Raw genomic sequence first — 24,390 nt, 5'->3', positions numbered from 1 at the left:
CGGGCTGTTTGCTTTTAATCCATATTGACTTAGACCTGCCACATATTCTTGGTCTAACCTAAATCAACTCTACTTTGTCTCGTATACTGACGCTTAGCTTGGCTTATTGCTTGCGACAAATACACACTGTTATTATTTCATATTTCCGTCGCCTGCCAATGATTAAAAATCATGTTTGCGCTTTCATTGCGCAAATCTCCATCAAATCCACCTGTCTGTGGAAGGTTTAAAGCACGTGGTACAACATCACCATCCACTGCAATTAACATCGCTCTCAAAAACCGTAACATCAATTGTATGTCTGAGGCTATCCGGAACATTATCAGTTCTACGTGATCAAGCAATCTGAACACTGAATCAGATTATTAGGGCCACGATTTGAACAAACCTGGAACATGGGCATTTCCTGTTTTAGTTTCTGTCTATAGGTGGGAGGGCTTGTATGCGTTGCGGAAGTTATACGAATATCAGAATTTCCACCCGGGTGTGCATTCGATATGCTGATAACAATTTAGGGACCTTGTTTTCAGATTAGCCTTGTTAAAATCGGCCAGCTACAAAATGTAGGCTCAGGATATGTTTCCAGTTTACATATAGAGTCCAATGAACTCTCTTCAGGGCGTCGATGATCTGCAAGCGGGGGATATACAGCGGCTGTGATTACAATCGAAGAATTCTCTTGGTATATAATCGGTCGCATTTGATTTTAAGAATTCTAGGTCAGGTGAACAAAAGGACTTGATTCCTGATTGTTATGATCACACGACCACACGATTACACCCCCGCCTTCTTCTTACAGAGGAGATGTTTGTTTCTGTCGGCGCGATGCGTGAAAAACCAGTGTCTGTAACCGACTCTGATAACGCATCCCAAGTGAGCCATTTCCGTGAAACAGAGAATTTACAATCTCTGATGTCTCTCTGAGAGAGGCAACCATTGCTCGAATTTTGTCTACCTTCAAGAGACTGGACATTGCGAGTAGTATACTCGGGACGGGTGAGCGATGTGCCTGTTACAGATCTAACCAGAAGACCGCCCGTCTGCCCCCTTTCTGCGCACCGTTGTTTTGGGTCGCCTACTGGGATCCTATCCATTGTCCTGGGTGGTGATCCAAACAGAGGATCCGCTTCGGGAAAGTCGTATTCGTAGCCGTAATGTTGGTAAGTTGACGTTGCTCTTATATCCAATAGTTCTTCCTGGCTGTATGTAATAAGACTTAAGATTTCCTGGGGTAACAGTGTAAGAAATAATACATAAAAAAACTAAATACTGCATAGTTTCCTAAATACGCGAAGCGAGGCGACCATCTCTGTCGGCGCCAGGTGTACAGTGACAGTCCGCCAGTGAAATGGGTTGCCAGGAATCCCTTAAATTTGTGAAAGTATCCTTAAAGTAAAACCGGAGTTCCCTGATTGGCACTCACAATGCATTGAGATACAAAGTGATTTCTTCTGTATGCAGAGACATGTATGAGGCATGACCTTGGAGACTGCCGAGGGAATTTGTCTTGAAATGTTCTTCTTTCAGTAGACATTGCCCCCACTCTTTTCATCTGTTTAACTGCCTGAATGAAAAGAAAGAACCAGCTTTTAGATCAAAGTCTCAAGGCAAAGTTGGCTCAGCAATCCTAGCAGTTCTTCAGATCTAAAATCACTGAGAGGGGGAAGGAAAGAGAGAGAGACAAAGAGAGTTTACTTACTGCTGAGTCCCTCTATAAATAACCCAAAATCCACTCACCCATTGTTTGAAATCACTAAGAAAACTTCAAGAGCAGAAGATATAATCACTATATCTCTACAATCATTTTAGGAGATTGCCCTACTGTAACGGGGTGAGTGACTGGTTGCCGGGAAGTCAGGCGCAGGAAAGCAGAGATGGGTGATAACAGGAGAACTTTAATATACACCCTGGCCCGAAGGCACAGGCGAGGCAGCACAAAGCACAACCACGGTAACATGAACCGGATTAAACAAAACCAACAAACCTAGGTTTGAAACAAACCTAGCGCAAACCAGCCTGTAGCGTAACACCCTACACAAAGAACAATTCCACACACAGACATGGGGGAAGCAGAGGGTAATATACATTTAGTCTGATGACGGAATGTGAACCAGGTGTGCGAGAAAACAAGACAAAACAAATGGAAAATTAAAGGTGGAGCGGCGATGGCTAGAAGCCTGGTGACATCGACCGCCGAACGCCGCCTGAACAAGGAGAGGGACTGACTTCGGCGGAAGTCGTGACACCTACAGCAATACCAACGTGTTTGTTTTGTTCATACATACCTGCTTTTTATGCAAGAAAGGAAATGGCTACACAGACTATTTGCATTGATCCCCCCTTTTTTTTACACTGCTGCTACGCGCTATTTATCGTCTATGCATAGTCACTTTACCCCTACCTACATGTACTGTACATATTACACACATTGGCTCGGTACTGGTACTCCCTGTGTATAGCCTCGTTATTGTTCTTTTGTTATGTTATTTTTTATTTAGTAAATACTTTCTTAGCTCTTATTTTTCTTAACTGCATTGTTTGTTAAGGGCTTGTAAGTAAGCATTTCACGGTAAGATTTCATTTCACGGTAACCTGTTGTATTCGGCGCATGTGACAAATACATTTGATTTGAGGTAGATTTTGCAATAGAGCTGCAGTATGAATTCAGGCCTACTCTGGGTGTTTTGTTTCCAAATTCAACAAAGCCAAAGAGTGGCACACATACAAAACTCTGTGTCCCGCTAAGTCCTTAAAGAGATGGGTGGGGCTAATGCTTAATAGGGTGTGAACGATGCTGAATGTGTGTAGACAAAGAAGAGCTCTCCAGTAGGTTTGCCAATACTATTCAAGGGCCATTTTCTCAAAAGTGGGGTTCCAAGTTTATCAACTTTCAAAGCAGATTTATTTTCCCATTGTTCCTCAACTGCAGTGTATGATATACCGTTTTCTAGCTCTGAGTCTCTACTTTTATCCAATGTAAAAAACACAACTTCAAATTTTGCTGCATAAGAACGAATTGAGGCAGTCAGTCAGTCAGTCACATATAATGGCCATCATGGAACCTTTGCCCACATTAGTGCAACTTGAGGGAAATGTGTAACCAAAGCAACAACTCCAATCAGCAATGGGGGTATGGTGGGAGGAATGATCAAACCAGGAGACTGGGAGCTTGGCAATGTGCCAACTCATCTGTAAACACACAGAAGCTTCAAACAGACACACACACCTATACACACTCACTTACACTAGAAACTGCAAGGGTCTACTGAGCTAGGCCAATACAAAGCAGGGTGGTTCTGGGTAATTACATGGCTGATGTTAGTTATCAGGGCAAATCAGGAGAGAAATTCAATTTAAGATGCACCAGGCCCAGGGATTTCTGTTCTCTGCCTCTCTCTGAAACCTCTTGCGTGCTGACTTTTATTCCTAACTGCTCTGGGCCTTCATAGCCTGCCTTGGCTGCTGTAGGGTCGATAATGAAGGATGCTTGTAGTTAATTAGCAATCTAATGGTCTAATTCTGTGTTCAACCAGCCTTGCTATAGATTTTTCCCTCAACGGCAACGCTAACCAATCTTGAAGGGTAAGTAGTGGATTTTACATCAACAGGCTGTGGCTCCCAGACACAACATAGCACAAATAGCACAATTATTAGCATACAATTAGGCCTACATGTGATACCAAAGGTTATAACAAAAAAATGCATGATGTCATGTTTTTTAGTCAATGGCCTGTGAAGGTTCTGCATATTAGTTATTTCAGCTGATTTACTATCAGCTAGGCTTGTGCAAATGTCTGCGTGAAATAAACAAACCAGTCCTGACACGAAACCTGAACGTTTCACTAGATATACAGTGCCTTCAGAAAGTATTCATACCCCATGACTTTTTCAGAATTCTGTTACAGTCTGAATTTAAAATGGATTAAATTGAGAATATTTTGATTACTACACACAATACCCCATAATGTCAAAGTGGACATTATTATTATTTTTTAGTTTACTTATTGATGAAATGTCACGTTCCTGACCTGTTTTCCTTGTTTTTGTATGTGTTTAGTTGGTCAGGGCGTGAGTTGGGTTGGGCATTCTATGTTATGTGTTTCTATGTTGGGTTAAATGTGTTGCCTGATATGGTTCTCAATTAGAGGCAGGTGTTTGACGTTTCCTCTGATTGAGAACCATATTAAGGTAGGCTGTTCTCACTGTTTGTTTGTGGGTGATTGTTCCTGTGTCTGTGTCTGTCGCACCACACGGGACTGTTTCGTGTTCGTTCGTTTGGTTAGTCTGTTCCTGTTCTTCGTGTTATATTGTAAGTTCTCAAGTTCAGGTCTGTCTACGTCGTTTTGTTGTTTTGTAATTTTTCAAAGTGTTTTTTCGTGTTCGTCTTGCCTTTAAATAAATTCATTCATGTATTCATCTACCGCTGCGTTTTGGTCCGATCCCTACTCCTTCTCCTCATCCGAGGAGGAGGAATTAGACAGCCGTTACAACTAGTTATCTTTTCCAACTGATTGATTGGTCGCGCAGTCCACTAAGACAGTTGGTTCATAGTTCAATGGTTGTGAATTCTAATCCCACATGGGGTAAATCCTTTATTTACAATATTCATCCCGTGACCACACACTTCTAATTCTGAAAGCGAAAGCATATCTGTGAGAGGGGTCTCCCTGGTAGTAGTTGTAGGTTTTTATACAGTACCCAAGACTAATCTGTGAGTTAATTTTACCTATTGGAAGAATACCTACTGTGTAAATACTGCAATGCGGGTTGGATTGAATTGAGCCCCTAATTTTCCATTTCAAGGTGATTAATGCAGTTTTTTGCACCCCATGGGGGGATTCAAATTTACACCGCAAGTGCCAATCGATGTCAGGAACTCAGCGCCTTATAACTGTCTAGAGCTGTATTTGCTCGTGATCCATCTAAGTGTATTATTAGAGCATGTCTGCAAACGTCTGGTAAGTATAATTTAGTGAGAAAGTGTTGGGATCAGGTGCAACAATGTTTTCCCACCCCCATAATTAATATTTATAAATCAAAATGTACTGGGGGGAGGGGCAGTTCAAACTCAAAACAAACTGCACCCCCCTCCCCAAAGTAGAACATATTTTACATGACCCTCCTCTTGCACTGTAAAATAAATTTAACACCCTCCCCCTCATAGAATTAACTCAAAATAACAATAACTGTAGCGACCCTGTGTTTATAAACTTGGACATCGACTTTGCCACTTCAGCATGCTTTTGTGGCACATTCGATGTCACGCAGGGCTACGGGTCAGAGAGTTGAGGGTTCGCCGACCAACACAGATGAGCTCACTCTCCCTGCCTGTTTTCTTACTTCACGATCAGAGCCGGCTGGAGACAATGATCAGCTTGGGGGAAATCAGATATTCTACAGCCAGCGCCATGAATACACAAAGGATGTTGGCCAAATGAGCCACATTTATGTGTCCTTAAAAACAGCTATTCATTGTGTTTTGATGTTTAGCATATGCAAACCTTTACAGCCTATTTTATAGTTTTTTAGGCTACTTTCCTAAAACAATAATGTTCCACCTCATAGTTCAGCTGTCAGAGACTTGAGCACTAAATGTATCAGCACATTGCTGGCCTCGGTGTCCACTGCGTGATTTTGATATTTGTATATACAGTACCAGTCAAAAGTTTGGACACTGTCACATGAGTTGACGCTGGAGAGACAAAGCAGGTACGGGGAGTCAAACATTTAATAAGGAACGGACATGTAACAAGACAGGAACATCATCAGCATGCAAGAAAGCAAGTGTGATGCAGTGCAGCCTGGTGCTCTAAAGCGCCAGGGGAGGCAATAGCGGGTGCAGACATGACAGTGCCTCCCCCCCTCTAGGGGTGCCACCCAGCATCCCACCTGGGCGAACCAGCCGAGACATGGGCAACGGGCAAGCCAGTTGGGCGATGGGCAAGCCAGTTGGGGCGTGGGAGCCCAACGAACCGGCAGGAGCGTGAGAGCCTGGCGAGCCGGCTGAGGCATGGAAGCCACCGATGGAGCCTGTCGATCCTGCTACAGCGAGGGAGCCCGACGATCCGGTGGAGAGTGACGTGGGATGGGAAGCCGCCGAGCTAACCGAGGCAAGGAAACATCTCTAGCCAGCCAGGACGTGAAAGCCCGACGAGCTGGCTTAGGCATCGCCGGCGGAATCCACCCCGACGTCACCAATAAAAAAATAAAAAATATAAAAAACTCCTGGACCGGCTGGGCGAACAAGAACTGACGATCCAGGTGAGGCCCGATGTGGGATGGGCACCATCCGAGCCAACCGGGGCAAGGAAACCTCTCGAGCCAGCTAGGGCGTGGAAGCCCGACAAGCTGGCTAGGCCCCCCGGTTCCATCGGTGGCGACCCAGAGCCGATGCCACCATACCAACAGGAAAGCCAGTACTCCCCGATGCTTCGTGTGATGGCTAATGCATTCTGTCACATGAGTTGACGCTGGAGAGACGAAGCAGGTACGGGGAGTCAAACATTTAATAAGGAACGGAGATGGAACGAGACAGGAACAGTGTCAGCATACAAGGAAACAAAGACAAAAAACGATCAATGCATCAGCAGGGAACAGAGCAGGGAAACTGACAAGTATAGGGGAGGTAATAAACAGATGATAAGCGAGTCCAAGTGAGTCCAATATCGCTGAAGCGCGTGATGAGGTAAGGCAGGTGTGCGTAATTGATGGCAGGAGTACGAAAATGCAGGTCAGCCTGGCGCCCTCAAGCGCCAGGGGAGGGAAGAGCAGGAGCAGACGTGACAGACACACCTACTCATTCCAGGGTTTTCTTTGTTTTTACTATTTTCTACATCTACATAATAGTGAAGACATCAAAACTATGAAATAACACATATGGAATCATTTAGTAACCAAAAAAGTGTCAAACAAATCATAATATATTTTAGATTTTAGATTCTTAAAATTGTCACCCTTTGCCTTGATGACAGATTTGCACACTCTTGGCATTTTCTCAACCAGCTTCAACAAGCCTCATGAATCAGGACTCCGGCCCTTAGGTTTCAATATATAATTCAATATTGGTGCTCAATTTCGTCTTAAAATATCAATGGGACGCAAAATGCACTCATTTTGTGTAACAACAAAAGTGACCAAGGCAAGATGAGGAGCTCTGTACGGGTGAGGCGGGGAGAGGGGGGATTGGGTCTAAATATAGGGGATAGGGAAAGAGGGGAGAGGGGACATGGGAGAACATAGAAGATGAGACTGTTAGGGTCATACATAGGGAAGGAAAAAGGAGAGAATGTGAGGCAGGATTTAGATAAGAACAGAGGTGAAGGTAGTGTATTGGGAGAGAAGAGGGTGTGGGACAGGACATACAGTATAGTGCTAGGGTAGAGTATGTTGCAAAAGGGAAAGGGCTGTAGTGGTATAACAGGGCAGTAAAGGACACCTGTGAGCATCTTGTGAGCAGTTGTCCAGCTACTTCCCTGACTCCCAGTGTCTCTGTCTCCCACTACAGGTGATAGTGTATGTTGAGGATGCCAATGACGAGGCACCAGTGTTTACCCAGCAGCAGTACAACCGCCTGGGTCTGAGGGAGACCGCTGGCATTGGCACCTCTGTCATCGTAGTACGAGCTACAGACCCCGACACTGGTGAGTGTTGTAGTGTAACATGATGTATTACAGTACCCATAACCCTCTGTACAAGCTGGTTTTATTGATAATATATACATTATAGTGTACACTAGTACAGTATGTATTGATAAGGAAACGGGACAACATTATGTTAGCTTTATTTACTAAAATAAAACAGAATATTCTGTACAGAGCATTATGGGTATTGTAGTACATAGATAGGTATATGTAGCAATGCATGACTACATACTTAATTTTTTTTCTCTTCTCTCTCTTGTTTTGCCTCCCTTTGCCCAACCTCCTTCCCTCTATGATTTTCCCTGTCTTTCCTCTCCTCTATCCTCCCATTCCTCCATCCAGGTGACGGTGGGGCGGTGGCCTACGCCCTGGACTCAGGCTCCGACCGTAAGTTTGATGTGGACGTGAGCACGGGCCTGGTGACCACTATAGACTACCTAGACTACGAGACCAAGACCAGCTACCTGATGAACGTGTCGGCTACCGACCAGGCGCCGCCGTTCCACCGTGGCTTCTGCATGGTCTACGTGACCTTACTTAATGAGCTGGACGAGGCGGTGGCGTTCTTCTCTGCGGGCTACGAGGTGTCACTCCTGGAGAACATCGCCACAGGAACGGAGGTGGTGCAGGTGCAGGCACAGTCGGCGGACAACCTCAACCAGCTGTCGTATCGCTTTGACCCGGACACATCGCCAGCCGCCCTCGCCCTCTTCAAGATCGACAGTATCACGGTGAGTCGGTGGACAGCCTGGGGTGTAAGACCGTATTAGCATGTCTCACTCTTATTGGACAGTTGGGTTAAGGTCAATTTCATTTCAATTCAGGAAGTAAAGAGCAAATCCAATTAGGATTTTCCCTTGAAAGCATTCTTCTTGAATTGACTGAATTGAAATGGAATTTAAACCCAACCCTGTTGGATACGGTACACTGCTCAGCATATATAATTTAAAGCTAGGATAAATCAGGTTGTTTGTTAATTTGTTTTACTCCTTTCTCCCTTTTTCTCCTTCTCCCTGTCCATCCCCAGGGCCGTATCACAGTCACAGGGCTGCTGGACAGGGAGAAGGGGGACCTCTACACCCTGACTGTAGTGGCTGACGATGGGGGACCCAAAAAAGACTCCACTGTGGTATGGCAGTCGCTTCTTTCTTCTTCATTTCTTTTTTTTCTTGTTTTGACAGTAGTTTTTATTCCCGGTTGTCAGGTCTCATCTGTTTTCAATAATAAACCGCGCAACAATGTTTTTATCTGTTTTGTTGTAGAAAAGGTCAGTTAATGACTATCTTTATTTTCACCTCGTTACTGCTATCTCATGGGGAAATTGCAGAAGGTAGGTGTTGCTCAGGATTACTGTTTTAATTCAAAGCTTAATGAAGTGTGTGTGTATGTCACAAATGTACTTTTGTATTATTTTTCAAAAGCATACCATGTTAATCAATTTGAATTCAAAGTTTTGCAGCATCTTAGCCCTCTTGTCAATGCCAATCCCTCATTGGCTTTGTCTATACATGTGACAGGTGTCAATCAACATACAGGATGAGAATGACAACAGTCCAGAGTTTGATATCACATCTGATTCATTGGTGGAGATTCCAGAGAACACACCCATCGGGAAGAGAGTGGCTGTGGTGCTTGGGCGCGACAAAGATGCCGGGAAAAATGGACTGGTGAGGAGAGAGACAGAGAAGAGAAGAGAGAGAGAGAGAGGGAGAAGCTCTTCACCTGCTCTCCCTGCTCTCTTTCAACTCACTCCATCCCCTCCTCTTTGTCTCGCTCTCTAAGGTGCAATTCAGGCTGGTGGCAGGGAACATGCAGGATGTGTTTGAGATCCGGACAGTGAACCACACCTATGGAGAGATCTACGTCAACTCCCCTCTGGACCGAGAGTCTGTTGACCGCTACCTGCTCAAGGTTAGACACCTGGGTCACGTTCTATAAGACCGAGAGTCTGTTGATCGCTACCTTCTCAAGGTTAGACAACTGGGCCACGTTCTATAACCATGTTTCCAAAGTCATACCATTTAAAAAAAATCATGACAGCTCTGATGGAAACAGGCATTTCGTTACAATTTTGTAAATGCCGACAGATCAGTTGTTCGTTTGACATGTGATCTTTTTGTGTTGGTAAAATTAATTATCCGAGAAATGGCGGAGGAAATGCCTTTATGCGCAAATATTGATATAATAACCATCATATTGAAAGAAACTTGGAGTCACGCGATGATATGGTGTGTGGTCCTCCCACTACGACTCTGGAAACCATGCAGTTTATTAGGATACAGATTAAATAAATTACGATGGACTTCACAGGGTGGTGAAAGTGCATGGTGATCTTGATAATATTTTCTGATAAATATTGAGAGTCTTATTCTGGTGACATAATGATCGATACTTGATTGCCATTTGACAAATAAAAATATCTTGCTCTTATCCACACCAGCACAGGCACTCCAGATTGAATTTAACTAGGCAAGTCGGTTAAGAACAAATTCTTATTTGTTCTTAAGGACAGCCTACTCCTTCCTCCCTGTCGGGGAATTGAAATCCGGTCTCCCATGTGCCCTGCCCACATGACACAGGGACTCTTTAGCTAAATAGCCCAGTACTGTACTGCCGACTGTCACGTTGTACAGCGCCCTATTTTCTGTTCCATCATAACAGAAACCCAGAGAGTTTTTAGTTTTTCTTGGAATAGAAACACCATAATATTAATCAAATTAATTAAGCAAGTACCAGTCAAAAGTTCAGACACACCTACTCATTCCAGGATTTTTCTTTGTTTTTACTATTTCATATATTGTAGAATAATAGTGAAGACTTCACAACTGAAATAACACATATGGAATCAGTTAAGAACAAATCTTATTTATAAGGACAGCCTACTCCTTCCTCTTGTCACACCCTGGCCTTAGTATTATTTGTTTTCTTTATTATTTTAGTTAGGTCAGGGTGTGACATGGGGTATGTGTGTGTTTTGGGTGATTATATTGGTATCCCGGGCGTGTTGCGATGTATGTCAAGTGGATGGGTTTGTGTTGAGTGTATGTGTCTAGTTATGTCTATGGTTGAGTGTAGGTGTTTAGGAAGAGCTTATGGTTGCCTGATTTGTTTCTCAATCGGAGACAGCTGGTTATTGTTGTTCTGATTGGGAGCCATATTTAAGGTAGCCATAGGCTTTAGGTGTTTGTGGGTAATTGTCTTATGTTGAACGTTTGTAGCCTGTGTGTGTGCACTACGTTTTATAGCTTCACGGTCGTTTGTTGTTTTGTATAGTTTGTATAAGTGTTTTGTTTCGTGTTCATCTTCGTGGTTCTAATAAAAGAAGATGATTCATATCCCGCTGCGCCTTGGTCCGTCTCTCCTCACACGATCGTGACAGAATTACCACACCAAACAAGGATCAAGCAGCGTGATCAGTGGCAACAGGAGCAAGGAACAAAGGATTCATGGACATGGGAGGAGATTTTGGATGAAAGGGACCTTGGGCACAACCGGGAGAATATCGCCTCCCTCGTGAAGAGCTGGAGGCAGCGAAAGCCGAGAGGAGGCGATATGAGGAGGCAGCACGGAGGCAAGGGCTGGAAGCACGCAAGTACAACCACAAAAAATGTATTGGGGGGGGCTTAGAGGTAGTTGGGCCGAGGGCGAGGATAGGTAGACCACTGCGCCCGACTTCCGCCAGGCAACCGTGGAGAGCGGAGTACGTGGCGGACACGTGTTACGCAGTTAGAGCGCACGGTGTCTGTTCACTGTAGCGTGTTCATAGCCCGGTGCGGGTTATTCCACTCCCCGCACTGGTAGGGCTAGATTGGGCATATCCATGGATGCGTGGAGCCCAGGTGGCCTGAGCCGGCTCAAACGCGTCTGGTCTCGCAGTGCGTCTCCTTCGGGCCGGCTTACATGGCACCAGCGCTAGCTGGTGTCCCCGGTTTCGCCTATCATAGCCGGTAGGCGGGTTATTCCACACATCCCCGCACTGGGCAGGCGACGGGACATCAAGCCAGGTAAGGTTGGGCAGGCTCGGTGCTCAAGGGAGTCAGTACGCCTGCACGGTCCGGTATTTCCGGCGGCCACCTCCCCGCCCCAGTCCAGTTCCACCAGTGCCTACACCACGCACCAGGCTTCCAGTGTGTCTCCAGAGCCCTGTTCCTCCTCCACCACTCGTCCAATGGTGCGTGTCTCCGCCCATTACCACCTGTGCCTACGCCCACGCACCAAGTCTCCTGGTGCGTCTCAGAGTCCTGTGCATCCTGTTGCTGCTCCCCGCACTAGCCTTGAAGTGCGTGTCCCAGCCCGGTACCACCAGTTCGGCACAACGCACCAGGCCTACAGTGCGCCTCATCCGGCCAGAGCCATCCGTCTCCCGCGCAATCGAGCCATCGTCTCCCCAGCGCCATCTGAGCCATCCGTCTCCCCAGCGCCATCTGAGCCATCCGTCTCCCCAGCGCAATCTGAGCCATCCGTCTCCCAGCGCCATCTGAGCCATCCGTCTCCCCAGCGCCGTCTGAGCCATCCGTCTGCCCAGTGCCGTCTGAGCCATCCGTCTGCCCAGTGCCGTCTGAGCCATCCGTCTGTCCCCGAGCCATTAGAGCCGCCCGTCTGTCCCCGAGCCGTCAGAGCCGTTCGTCAGTCAGGAGCTGCCAGAGCCATTCGTCAGCAGGACTGCCAGAGCCCCATTGTCAGACGGATCTGGCCAGAGCCGCCAACCAGACAGGATCGCCAGAGCCGCCAAGACAGGATCTGCCAGAGCCGCCAACCAGACAGGATCTGCCAGAGCGCCAACCAGACAGGATCTGCCAGAGCCGCCAACCAGACAGGATCTGCCAGAGCCGCCAACCAGACAGGATCTGCCAGAGCCGCCAACCAGACAGGATCTGCCAGAGCCGCCAACCAGACAGGATCTGCAGAGCCGCCAACCAGACAGGATCTGCCAGAGCCGCCAGCGAGCCATGAGCGTCCAGAGACGCCAGCGAGCCATGAGCGTCCAGAGCCGTCAGCCTGCCATGAGCGTCCAGAGCCGTCAGCCTGCCATGAGCCGTCCAGAGCCGTCAGCCTGCCATGAGCGTCCAGAGCCGTCAGCCTGCCATGAGCGTCCAGAGCCGTCAGCCTGCATGAGCGTCCAGAGCGTCAGCCGCAGCGTCCAGAGCCGTCCGCCAGCCATGAGCGTCCGAGTCCCCTCGCCGCAGCCATGAGCGTCCAGAGTCGCCCGCCAGCCATGGGCAGCCAGAGTCGCCCCGCCAGCCATGGGCAGCCAGAGTCGCCCGCCAGCCATGGGCAGCAAGAGTCGCCCGCCAGCATGGGCAGCCAGAGTGCCCGCCAGCTGGCAGCAGACGTGCGCCGCCAGCCATGGGCAGCCAGAGTCGCCCGCCAGCCATGGCAGCCAGAGTCGCCGCCCAGCCATGGGCAGCCAAGGTCGCCCGCCAGCCATGAGCAGCCAGAGTCGCCAGTCAGCCGGGATCGGCTGAATCCGCCAGTCAGCCAGGATCTACAGAGACCACCGAAGCGGATATTGACAATGCTGGAGTGGGGGCCACGTCCGCACCAAGCCGCCGCCATATTAGGGCCCCCGGACCTCTCTTTATATGTCAGGTTTTGCGGCCGGAGTCCGCACCTTTTGGGGGGGGGTACTGTCACGCCCTGGCCTTTGAGTGATTACTCTTAGTTTTTCCAGATTATTAATTTTAGTTAGGTCAGGGTGTGACATGGGGTATGTGTGTGTTTTGGGTGATTATATGGTATAGGGGGTGTTGGTTGTAGTGTATGGGTTTGTGTTGAGTGTATGTGTCTAGGTATGTCTATGGTTGAGTGTAGGTGTTTAGGAAAGTCTATGGTTGCCTGATTTGGTTCTCAATCAGAGACAGCTGGTTATTGTTGTCTCTGATTGGGAGCCATATTTAAGGTAGCCATAGGCTTTAGGTGTTTGTGGGTAATTGTCTATGTTGAACGTTTGTAGCCTGTGTGTGTGCACTACGTTTATAGCTTCACGTTCGTTTGTTGTTTTGTATAGTTTGTATAAGTGTTTCATTTCGTGTTCATCTTCGTGGTTCTAATAAAAGAAGATGTATTCATATCCCGCTGCGCCTTGGTCCGTCTCTCCTCCACACGATCGTGACACCTCTCCATTGGGGAATTGAACCCCGGTCTCACACGTGCCCGAATTCTGTAGTACAGACATGGCCTGCTCTCCCTCATGTAAGGAATTAGGCACTTTCCCATGTTTACTACAGTATATATTGTAGTTTACTTGTCGGACTGCACAGTAGCCTAAAAAACAAATGCAGGTGGCTTATAGTACTGTATTTTGTCATCAGCATCTTTCGTAATGAAAAACAATCTTTCAAAATGCAGATGTTGATTTAGTTATGGATCCATAACGAATTACTATGGGTAAAGCTTCTTATTAGACATCTTCAGATTGTTCCTTCCTGTTTGAGTCTATTTTCTTCCATTTCGTGCATAATGAACGCTACCGCTTACTGTTAATAACCTTTCTAGCCCCGGCGTTCCGCTAGCGGAACTCCTCCCACATTCCACTGAAAAGGCAGAGCGCGAAATTCAAAAAATATTCTTTTGAAATATTTAACTTTCACACATTAACAAGTCCAATACAGCAAATGAAAGATACACATCTTGTGAATCCAGCCAACATGTCCGATTTTTTAAATGTTTTACAGCGAAAACACCACGTATATTTATGTTAGCTCACCACCAAATACAAAAAAGGAGACATTTTTCACAGCACAGGTAGCATGCACAAAGCCAACCAAACTAACCTAGAACCAACCAAACTAACCAAGAAACAACTTCATCAGATGACAGTCCTATAACATGTTACACAATAAATCTATGTTTTCTTCGAAAGTTATAAATCAGTTTTACAATGCAGCTAACATCACAGCTACCGTCAAAAATAGCACCGAAGCAGCCAGAGTAATTATAGAGACCAACGTGAAATAGCTATATACTCATCATAAAACATTTCTGAAAAATCGATGGTGTACAGCAAATTAAAGACAAACATCTTGTGAATCCAGCCAAATATTTCCGATTTTTTTAAGTGTTTTACAGCGAAAACACAATATAGCATTATATTAGCTTACTACAATAGCCTACCACACTACCGCATTCATTCATCAAGGCACGTTAGCGATAGCAATAGGCACGTTAGCGTTAGCGAATAAACCAGCAAAATATATTAAATTTCACTAACCTTCATAAACCTTCCTCAGATGACAGTCCTATAACATCAGGTTATACATACACTTATGTTTTGTTCGAAAATGTGCATATTTAGAGCTGGAATCAGTGGTTACACAATATGCTAACGTAGCATCTTTTTCCCAGAATGTGCAGATATTTCTATTAGACTCTCACCTATTCTGACCAAATAGCTATTCATAAACATTACAAAAAAATACATGTTGTATAGGAAACGATACATTCATTAGTTCTTAATGCAATCGCAGTGTTAGAATTCTAAAAATATCTTCATTACGACATAAGGCTTAGTTATGGTAAGTGAAAGCCCAAAACCTGAACGCAAAAATAATAGTACACAGTTCGACAGATATATGAAATTGCATCCCAAAATGGGTTCTACCTTAGGTGATTTTCCATCAGAATGTTGTACAAGGGGTCCTTTGTCCAGAACCGTCTTTGTTTGGTATCAGAACTTCGTTTTTCCCTCTTGAATTAGCAAGCACACTGGCCAAGTGGCGCGAAGCTATCCTTCCTGAACATATGCAGACAAAGCAACACGACTAACGTCCCGAAAAAATTTCAAATATCTAATAAAACTATATTGAAAAAACATACTTTACGATGATATTGTGACATGTATCAAATAAAATCAACGCAGGAGATAGTATTCGCCCATAACGACAGCTTTTCAGAAGGCAATAARAGGTCCCTGCACGCGCCTTGCAGAAAACAGAAAATGGYGGACACGTTGTTCCAAGAGGATGTATTCCACCTCAGAACAAGATAATCAACTCCTTTCTCCTCTCACTTCCTCTTGACATCTAGGGGAAGGTGTATGACGTGCACGTATAGTCATACGTATCATGCCCATTTATAGGCAGGTCCTTGAACAGAACATAGATTTCAGACTTTCCACTTCCTGGTCACAAAGTGTGCTGCCAGTTTTACCCACAGACAAAATTCAAACGGTTTTAGAAACTAGAGAGGGTTTTCTATCCAATAGTAATAATAATATGCATATTGTACGAGCAAGAATTGAGCACGAGGCCGTTTAAATTGTGCACGATTTTCCCCCAAAGTGAAAACAGCACCCCCTGTCCTCATCAGGTTAAAATGCCACATTCAGGCTTCTCAGTCAGGAACCATTGTAACGCTCGTCTTTAGGTGGAAGAAAGGAGGACCAAGGCGCAGCGTGGTGAATGTTCATGATGTCGAATTTTAATGATATCCAACAAAACAGAACACTGACAAAATACAAAATAACAAAACGACGTGAACAGACCTGAACTTGAGAACATGAACGCACGAACAGGTAGGAACAAACGAACGAACGAAACGAAACCGTGTGGTGAAACAAACACAGACACAGTAACAATCACTCACAAACKWRCAGTGAAAACAGCCTACCTTAATATGGCTCCCAATCAGAGACAATGACAAACACCTGTCTCTGATTGAGAACCATATTAGGCCAAACGAACAAACCTAAACATAGAAACAAATAACATAGACTGCCCACCCCAACTCACGCCCTGACCATACTAAATAAATACAAAACAAGGGAAATAAGGTCAGGAACGTGACAACCATATGACAATTATATGTACTCAAGCTACATAGGATGAATATGAAATATTATTATACAGCATGTCAGCACATGAGCATGTTTTCATTTTGAAATGCATGTTTTGCCGGTTTGTGTGCATCCATACACATACAGTAATCCCGTTGCAGTTTACTGTATATCCATATGTTTATTAATACAATTTAATTTTTTTTGAAATATTATCTATTGCCTGAAGCTGAAAAATATAGGAAATTCAAAGCTAATTTGACCTATGCATTAACAATGTTTTTCAGCATACGCAGCTTAGATACCTTCTAGAGGACAGTATGTTTATTGATCTACTGTACTTCAACAACAGATGTACTCACATTGGATTGGTTGATTAGGATTCCAAACTTCTCTCAAACCGCTTTATACTCTTTGAGTAGATTTTTCCCGTTAATATACTTGGTAATGTAAACTTATTTTTGATATAAGACACACATGCAATCTGGGAATCTTGACGTATACCCATTGGTTCTTGAAGGGGCAATCTAGAGTTCAAAACAACAACAAACCCAACACCGCACCACTCTTTCAGTAAAAAGCTGAGGAACAGGGGTAGTGAAATGTAACCACCTCAAATTCATCAATAGAGCTATGGATACAAAAAATACAATTTTAACCATATTCAGAGGCTAAACAGTGTTTGTTTAAAAAAATTAAATTGTACAAACAATTGAGTAGAACAAGCATACAGTGCCTTTGGAAAGTAAAGTGGATTGAAAATGTATTCACCCCCCTTGGCATTTCTCCTATTTTGTTGCCTTACAACCTAGAATTAAAATATATATTTTTGGTGGTTTGTATCATTTGATTTACACAACATGCCTACCACTTTGAAGATGCAAAATCTTTTTTAAAGTGAAACAAACAAGAACTAAGACAAAAAAACAGACCTTGAGCGTGCAAAACTATTCTGACCAGTTTCCCAGTCCCTGCAGATGAAAAATATTCCCATAGGATGATGCTGCCACCACCATGCTTCACTGTGGGGATGGTGTTCTAGGGTGATGTTAGACGTTGGGTTTTCGCCAGACATAGCATTTTCCTTGATGGCCAAAAAGCTACATTTTAGTCTCATCTGACCAGAGTACCTTCTTCCATATGTTTGGGGAGTCTCCCACATGCCTTTTGGCGAACACCAAACATGTTTGCTTATTTTGTTCTTTAAGCAATGGCTTTTTTTCTGGCCACTCTTCAGTAAAGCCCAGCTCTGTGGAGTGTAGTACGGCTTAGAGTGGTTCTGTGGATAGACACTCCAATCCCCACTGTGGAGCTTTGCAACTCCTTCAGGGTTATCTTTGGTCTCTTTGTTGCGTCTCTGATTAATGCCCTCCTTGCCTGGTCCGTGAGATTTGGTGGGCGGCCCGCTCTTGGCAGCTTTGTTGTCGTGCCATATTCTTTCAATTTTTTAATAATGGATTTATTTGTGCTCTGTAGGATGTTCAAAGTTTCTGATATTGTTTTACATCCCAACCCAGATCTGTACTTCTCCACAACTTTGTCCCTGACCTGTTTGGAGAGCTCCTTGTTTTTCATGGTGCCGCTTGCTTGGTGCTGCCCCTTGCTTAAAGGTGTCGCAGACTCCGCGGACTTTCAGAACAGGAGTATATATACTGAGATCATGTGTCAGATAATGTGACACTTAGATTGCACACAGGTGGACTTTATTTCACATATGCATATGCACCCACCACCTTTCCATTTTTTTTTTTTTTTTTTTTTTTAAACAGTATTTTATTTCAGTTTTATTTCACTTCACCAATTTGGACTATTTTGTTTATGTCCATTACATAAAATACAAATAAAAATCAATTTAAATTACAGGTTTAATGCAACAAAATAGGAAAAATGCCAAGGAGGATGAATTCTTTTGCGAGACACTGTAATCAGACCCCTTGACTTTTTTCACATTTTGTTAGGTTACAGCCTTGTTCTAAAATTGATAACGTGTTTTTTTCCTCTCAATCAATCTACACAGAATACCTCATAATGACAAAGCAAAAACAGGTTGTTAGAAATGTTTGCTAATTTATATAAATTCATATAAAATATAAATGAAATATCACATTTGCATTAGTTTTCAGACCCTTTACTCAGTACTTTGTTGAAGCACCTTTCGCAGCAATTACAGCCTCAAGTCTTCTTGGGTATGACGCTACAAGCTTGGCACGCCTGTATTTGGGGAGTTTCTCCCATTCTTCTCTGCAGATCCTCTCAAGCTCTGTTTGGTTTGATGGCGAGCGTTGCTTCACAGCTATTTTCAGGTCTCTCCAGAGATGTTCGATCAAGTTCAAGTCCAAGGCTCTGGCTGGGCCACTCAAGAACATTCAGAGACTTGTCCCGAAGCCACTGCTGCGTTGTCTTGGCTGTGTTCTTAGGGTCATTGTCCTTTTAGAAGGTGAACCTTCTCCCCAGTCTGAGGTCCTGAGCGCTCTGGAACAGGTTTTCATCAAGGATCTCTCTGTACTTTGCTCCGTTCATCTTTGGCTTGATCCTGACTAATCTCCCAGGCCCTGACACTGAAATACACCGCGATAGCATGATGCTATCACCACCGTGCTTCACCGTACAAATGATGCCAGGTTTACTCCAGATGTGACGCTTGGCAATCTTGGTTTCATCAGACCAGAGAATCTTGTTTCTCATGGTCTTAGAGTCTTTAGCGGCCTTTTGGCAAACTCCAAGCAGGCTGTTATGTACGTTTTACAGAGGAGTGGCTCCCACCTGGCCACTCTACCATAAAAGCCTGATTTGTGGAGTGCTGCAGAGATGGTTGTCCTTCTGGAAGGTTCTCCCATCTCCACAGAGGAACTTTAGAGCTCTGTCAGAGTGACCATCGGGTTCTTGGTCACCTCCCTGACCAAGGCCCTTCTACCCCGATTGCTCAGTTTGGCTGTGCAGCCAGCTGTAGGAATAGTCTTGGCGGTGCCAAACTTCTTCCATTTAAGAATGATGGAGGCCACTGTGTTCTTGGGGACCTTCAATGCTGCAAAACGTTTTTGGTACCCTTTTCCAGATCTGTGCCTCGACACAATTCTGTCTCCGAGCTCTACGGATAATTCCTTCGACCTCATGGCTTGGTTTTTGCTCTGACATGCACTGTCAATTGTTGGACCTTATCTTGACAGGTGTGTGCCTATCCAAATCAAGTCCAATCAATTGAATTTACCACAAGTGGACTCCAATCAAGTTGTAGAAACATCTTAAGGATGATCAATGGAAACAGGATGCACCTGAGCTCAATTTCGAGTCTCGTAAAAAAGGGTGTGAATACTTATGTAAATAAGGTATGTTTTTTTATTTTATTTTTTATTTTTATTCTAAAAACCTGTTTTCGCTTTGTCATTATGGGGTATTGTGTGTAGACTTCTGAGGGTTGAAAATTATTTAATAAAGTTTAGATTAAGGCTGTAACATAACAAAATGTCAAGGGGTCTGAATACTCACTGTATATTTTGGATTCTGATGGGGTACGACAATTGGACTAAGCTCAAGTGGCATTTATTATATATACACACTACCGGTCAAAAGTTTTAGAAAACCTACTCAAAGGTGTTTCTATATTTTTACTATTTTCTACATTGTAGCTGGTGAGAGAATGCCAAGAGTGTGCAAAGCTGTCATCAAGACAAAGGGTGGCTATTTGAAGAATCTCAAATATAAAATATATTTGCATTCGTTACTACCTGATTCCATACAGTATGTGTTATTTAATTGTTTTGATGTCTTCACTATTATTCTACAATGTAGAAAATAGTCAAATTTAACAAAAACCCTTGAATGAGAATAGTTTTTTCCCGCTTTTTATCGTAACTGAGGGGGCACAAGTTTGAACAGAGGGGCCTAAGCCCCATTTAGCCCTCTCGTGGAGCCGGGTACGCATCCGGATTGTTACTACCAATATTACAATACAGTTTTTGTGTAGTCTCCTGTTTTTCTCCAAATAAAATAGAGATGGGTGAAAGCAATTGGTTAGATACTGCCGGCGGCATGTGATAGGCTACAACTGCGGGAAGCAACTGATTTTGGCATTCACACCTATGTGAAGATAGCCACAATAATGGAATTTGCAGTTCTCCTACAAAATAAAGGTTCCCCATTGAAAGTGATGCAAATAGTGGAATCATGCCATATTTGGACTAGATAATGCTAAACAAGGTTGGAATGTTGTTATATAAATTAAACAAAAGACAAAAATTGGTTCAATTGACACAAAAGTCGAAAATAGTTATTGAAATTTTAGCGGTGTAGCTCATATTAGGGAACTTAACTGTGGGAAATCACCTCACTATACAGTTTATTGTGCTTATTGACATTCATATTGCGATGTACAGCCTTACCAATGTTAACCAACAGATTACAATTCTGAGGAGTTCACACACATATTAGCGTCATAGCTCTTATTGCGGGACTCTGAAACCACTGTGCTCACCAGTCAACCTACCCACTGGGCAAAAACTGGTTGGATCAACAATGTCTCCGCGTCATTTCATCACAAAAAAATCTATGTGATGATGTTGAATCAACGTGTAAAACTGATTGGATCTGCAAAAAGTCATCAATGTAAGGGCATTTCATATTTCTTTAACTTTTAACTTTTAAATCAACTCAACTAAATGTAAAATTAAACTAGACGTTGAACTGACATCTGTGCACAGTGGGTACAATGTATTGAACATTCATATTGCAATGTACATCCTTACCTATGGATATTGGGTCCATGAAATGGAGTATCAGCCCCATTTAGCCCTCAGGTGACACTACCAGATTACAATTCTGAAGAGTTTACACAAATATTAGCATCATAGCTCATATTAGGGAACTTTAACTGCGGCAAATCACCTCAATATTCAGCTTATTGTGCACATTGAACATTCAGATTGCAATGTGCAGCCTTACCTGTGGTTCTTGGGTCTAGGTAATTGGGTATTGACCCGTATGTACAGTTGTATGTACAGCATACTCATGGTATACATCATCCAACTAAATGCTTACTTGCAGGTTCTTCTTGACAATGCAACAACAATAAAAAATAGTGAAAAATAAGAATATGAACATAAAGTAAATGGCAGTAGAATAGAATAAACATTTCAGCATAAGTATAATACAGTAAGGCACAATTTACAGTACAACATTAAGATGTTTATTGGGGAAGGGGGGGATGGGGGGGGCAAGTGTATAAATGGAGCAGTATAATAAGAGCCTGATAGCAGCAGTTGTAATGTGTGCTAAGGTGCGGAAAATCAGAACAGGTGGTCAGTCCAGTTCAATTGTTCAGTATTCTGATGGCTTGTAGATAGAAACTGTCTCTGAGCCTGTTGGTATCAGACCTCATGCTCTGATGACAAGTCCTCGGTGATGTGTATGCTAAGGAACTTAAAACTCATGACTCTCTCTACTACAGTCCCATTGATGTGGATCGGGCATGTTCCCTTCTCTGTTTCTTGAAGTCAACAATCAGCTCCATTATTTTGCTGACGTTGAGGGAAAGGTTGTTGTCATGACACCACAATGCCAGTTTCCTTACCTCCTCCCTATAGGCTGACTCATCGTTGGCCTACAACCATGGTGTCGACAGCAAACTTGGAGTTGGTGTCGTGCAAAGCCACATAGTTGTGGGTGAACAGGGAGTATAGCAGAGAGCAGAGGACACCCCTGGGGGGCCCCTGTGTTAAGGGTCAGTGTGGAGGAGGTGTGGTTTCCAATACTCATAGCCTGTGGTCTGCCCGTCAGGAAGTCCAGGATCCAGTTGTAGAGGGTTATGTCCAGACCCAGGGCTCTAGAGATTGGTGTCGAGCTTGGAGGGAACAATAGTGTTGAATGTAGAGAATGGCGCCAGAGGGGATGGCTGCCGTTTTACGGGCTCCTAACCAATTGTGCTATTTTGTGTGTTTTTTCTTGATGTTTGTAACTCAAATTGTACATAATGTTTCTGCCACCGAAAAGAGCTTCTGGATATTAGAACAGCGATTTCTCACCTCGAACCGGACAAAGATTTTTCTTTAACATGTCGGACGCGAAGGATTTACTCCATATACCCAACCATGACCAAATCCCAGTCATTCGCATGAAGAGAAGATGCCGATACAGGGGATGCAGGTCGGAATGTCTTGTGAGAATTCGTTGGCGAGTTGGTAACCTGCCTCTACCATCTGTCCTACTGGCCAACGTGCAATCACTGGAGAATAAACTGGATGAGCTCCATTCAAGACTATCCTACCAATGGGACATTAAAAACTGCAACATCTTATGTTTCTCTGAGTTGTGGCTGAACGATGTAGTGGAATTTCTAAATACTATCAAATGAGGAGAGACAAGCTTATCACACAAGTCAGAGTTATACTTAAATTAGAACTTTATTAACTTATTAATAAGGGAGCAGGTCACATCAAAGACAAATTAATGGAGTGAGTGCTCACTGAGTGGAGTGATATACTATCTCAGGATAGGTCAGGATAGATGCAACCTCAGAGATTATGTGCTTGTACAATGGTTCCAGACACAAACTCCACACATCCTGTGCCAGACCTTAGGCCAAATACAAGGAACTTGTTGTTTTGTTCAGTACTAAGAACATTTGTTGTTACTTAGTTTCCACCTTGAGCTAGGGGAGAGAACAATCTCCCCCTAGGAGGAGGTGACTGAAGCACAGACACTGTGGAGACAAGTGATTGGTTCCCCATTACGCACGCCATCCCTTTACATGGTTTGCAATAGAGACACACAGTTCATATATGGAAACAATATTTCCTTCTGACCTCCTTTGCCATACTCCTTGCTGATATTCTGCAGAGCAACAGGGACCTGTGATAGACAAGCCTGACTTCTCCACTCTCTGGACCCAAGGTGACTGAGGCCCATTTGAGGGAGGAAGTGCAGCTGCCAAAACCAGAGTCGAAAGGAGACATTCTAATAACAAGAGTTTTCAACAGTTCAATCATATAAGCATATTCTGCAGATAAGACATCTTAATTATCTATGTTACTTAGCTAATTCTGATTTCGCCACAACGACGACAAAGATAATATACAGTTGGCTGTTTTTTCCGTGTATCGGCAAGACAGAACAGCTGCCTCCGGTAAGACAAGGGGTGGCGGTCTGTGTCTATTTGTCAATTAAAGCTTGTGCATGAAATCAAATATTCAGGAAGTCTCAAGGTTTTGCTTGCCTGAGGTAGAAAAGGGAGGACAGGAGGGGACTAAGCACACACCCCTGAGGGCCCCCGAGTTATAAGACTGCTGAACAATTAATCAAATGGCCACGGACTATTTACATTGACAACCCCCCCCCCTTTGTTTTTCCACTGCTGCTACTCACTGTTAATTATCTATGCACAGTCACTTTACCCCAACCTCACATAAGGTTCTATTCGGCGCATGTGACAAATAAAAATTTGATATAATGTAATCCATGGCTTCTGGTTGGGACATGTACGTACGGTCACAGTGGGGATAGCCGGAGGGAAGCCACTCCTCAGTAAAAGGCACATAACAGCCCGTTTGCCAAAAGGCACCTAAAGACTCTCAGACCATGAGAAACAAGATTCTCTGGTCTGATGAAACCAAGATTGAACTCTTTGGCCTGAATGCCAAGTGTCACATCTGTAGGAAACCTGGCACCATCTCTACGGTAAAGCATGGTGGTGGCAGCATCATGCTGTGGGGATGTTTTTCAGCCACAGGGGCTGGGAGACTAGTCAGGATCGAGGGAAGGATTAATGGAGCAAAGTACAGAGATCCTTGATGAAAACTTGCTCCAGAGTGCTCAGGACCTCAGACTGGGGRGAAGGTTRACCTTCCAACAGGACAACYACCCTAAGCACACAYCCAAGACAACACAGGCGTGGCTTTGGGACAAGTCTCTGAATGTCCTTGAGTGGCCCAGCCAGAGCCCAGACTTGAAACCGATCAAACATCTCTGGAGAGACCTGAAAATAGC

General features: G+C 44.2%; 1 protein-coding gene across 1 annotated transcript in view; it reads left to right on the top strand.

The window, feature by feature from the left end:
- Positions 1 to 24,390, top strand: part of LOC139029140 (cadherin-23-like) — a 51,635-nt gene that overhangs the window by 5,173 nt on the left and 22,072 nt on the right. The window contains exons 2-6 of the mRNA XM_070448388.1: positions 7,505 to 7,640; positions 7,983 to 8,371; positions 8,668 to 8,769; positions 9,158 to 9,307; positions 9,423 to 9,551. Of these exons, the coding sequence (XP_070304489.1) occupies positions 7,505 to 7,640; positions 7,983 to 8,371; positions 8,668 to 8,769; positions 9,158 to 9,307; positions 9,423 to 9,551 (906 nt within the window). The remainder of the gene's footprint in view (positions 1 to 7,504; positions 7,641 to 7,982; positions 8,372 to 8,667; positions 8,770 to 9,157; positions 9,308 to 9,422; positions 9,552 to 24,390) is intronic.

This window comes from Salvelinus sp. IW2-2015, linkage group LG18 (genome assembly GCF_002910315.2).
Source record: "Salvelinus sp. IW2-2015 linkage group LG18, ASM291031v2, whole genome shotgun sequence".
Lineage (NCBI taxonomy): Eukaryota > Metazoa > Chordata > Actinopteri > Salmoniformes > Salmonidae > Salvelinus > Salvelinus sp. IW2-2015.
Note: the sequence above shows the minus strand (reverse complement) of the source record. Positions and strands in the feature narration are given on the sequence as shown.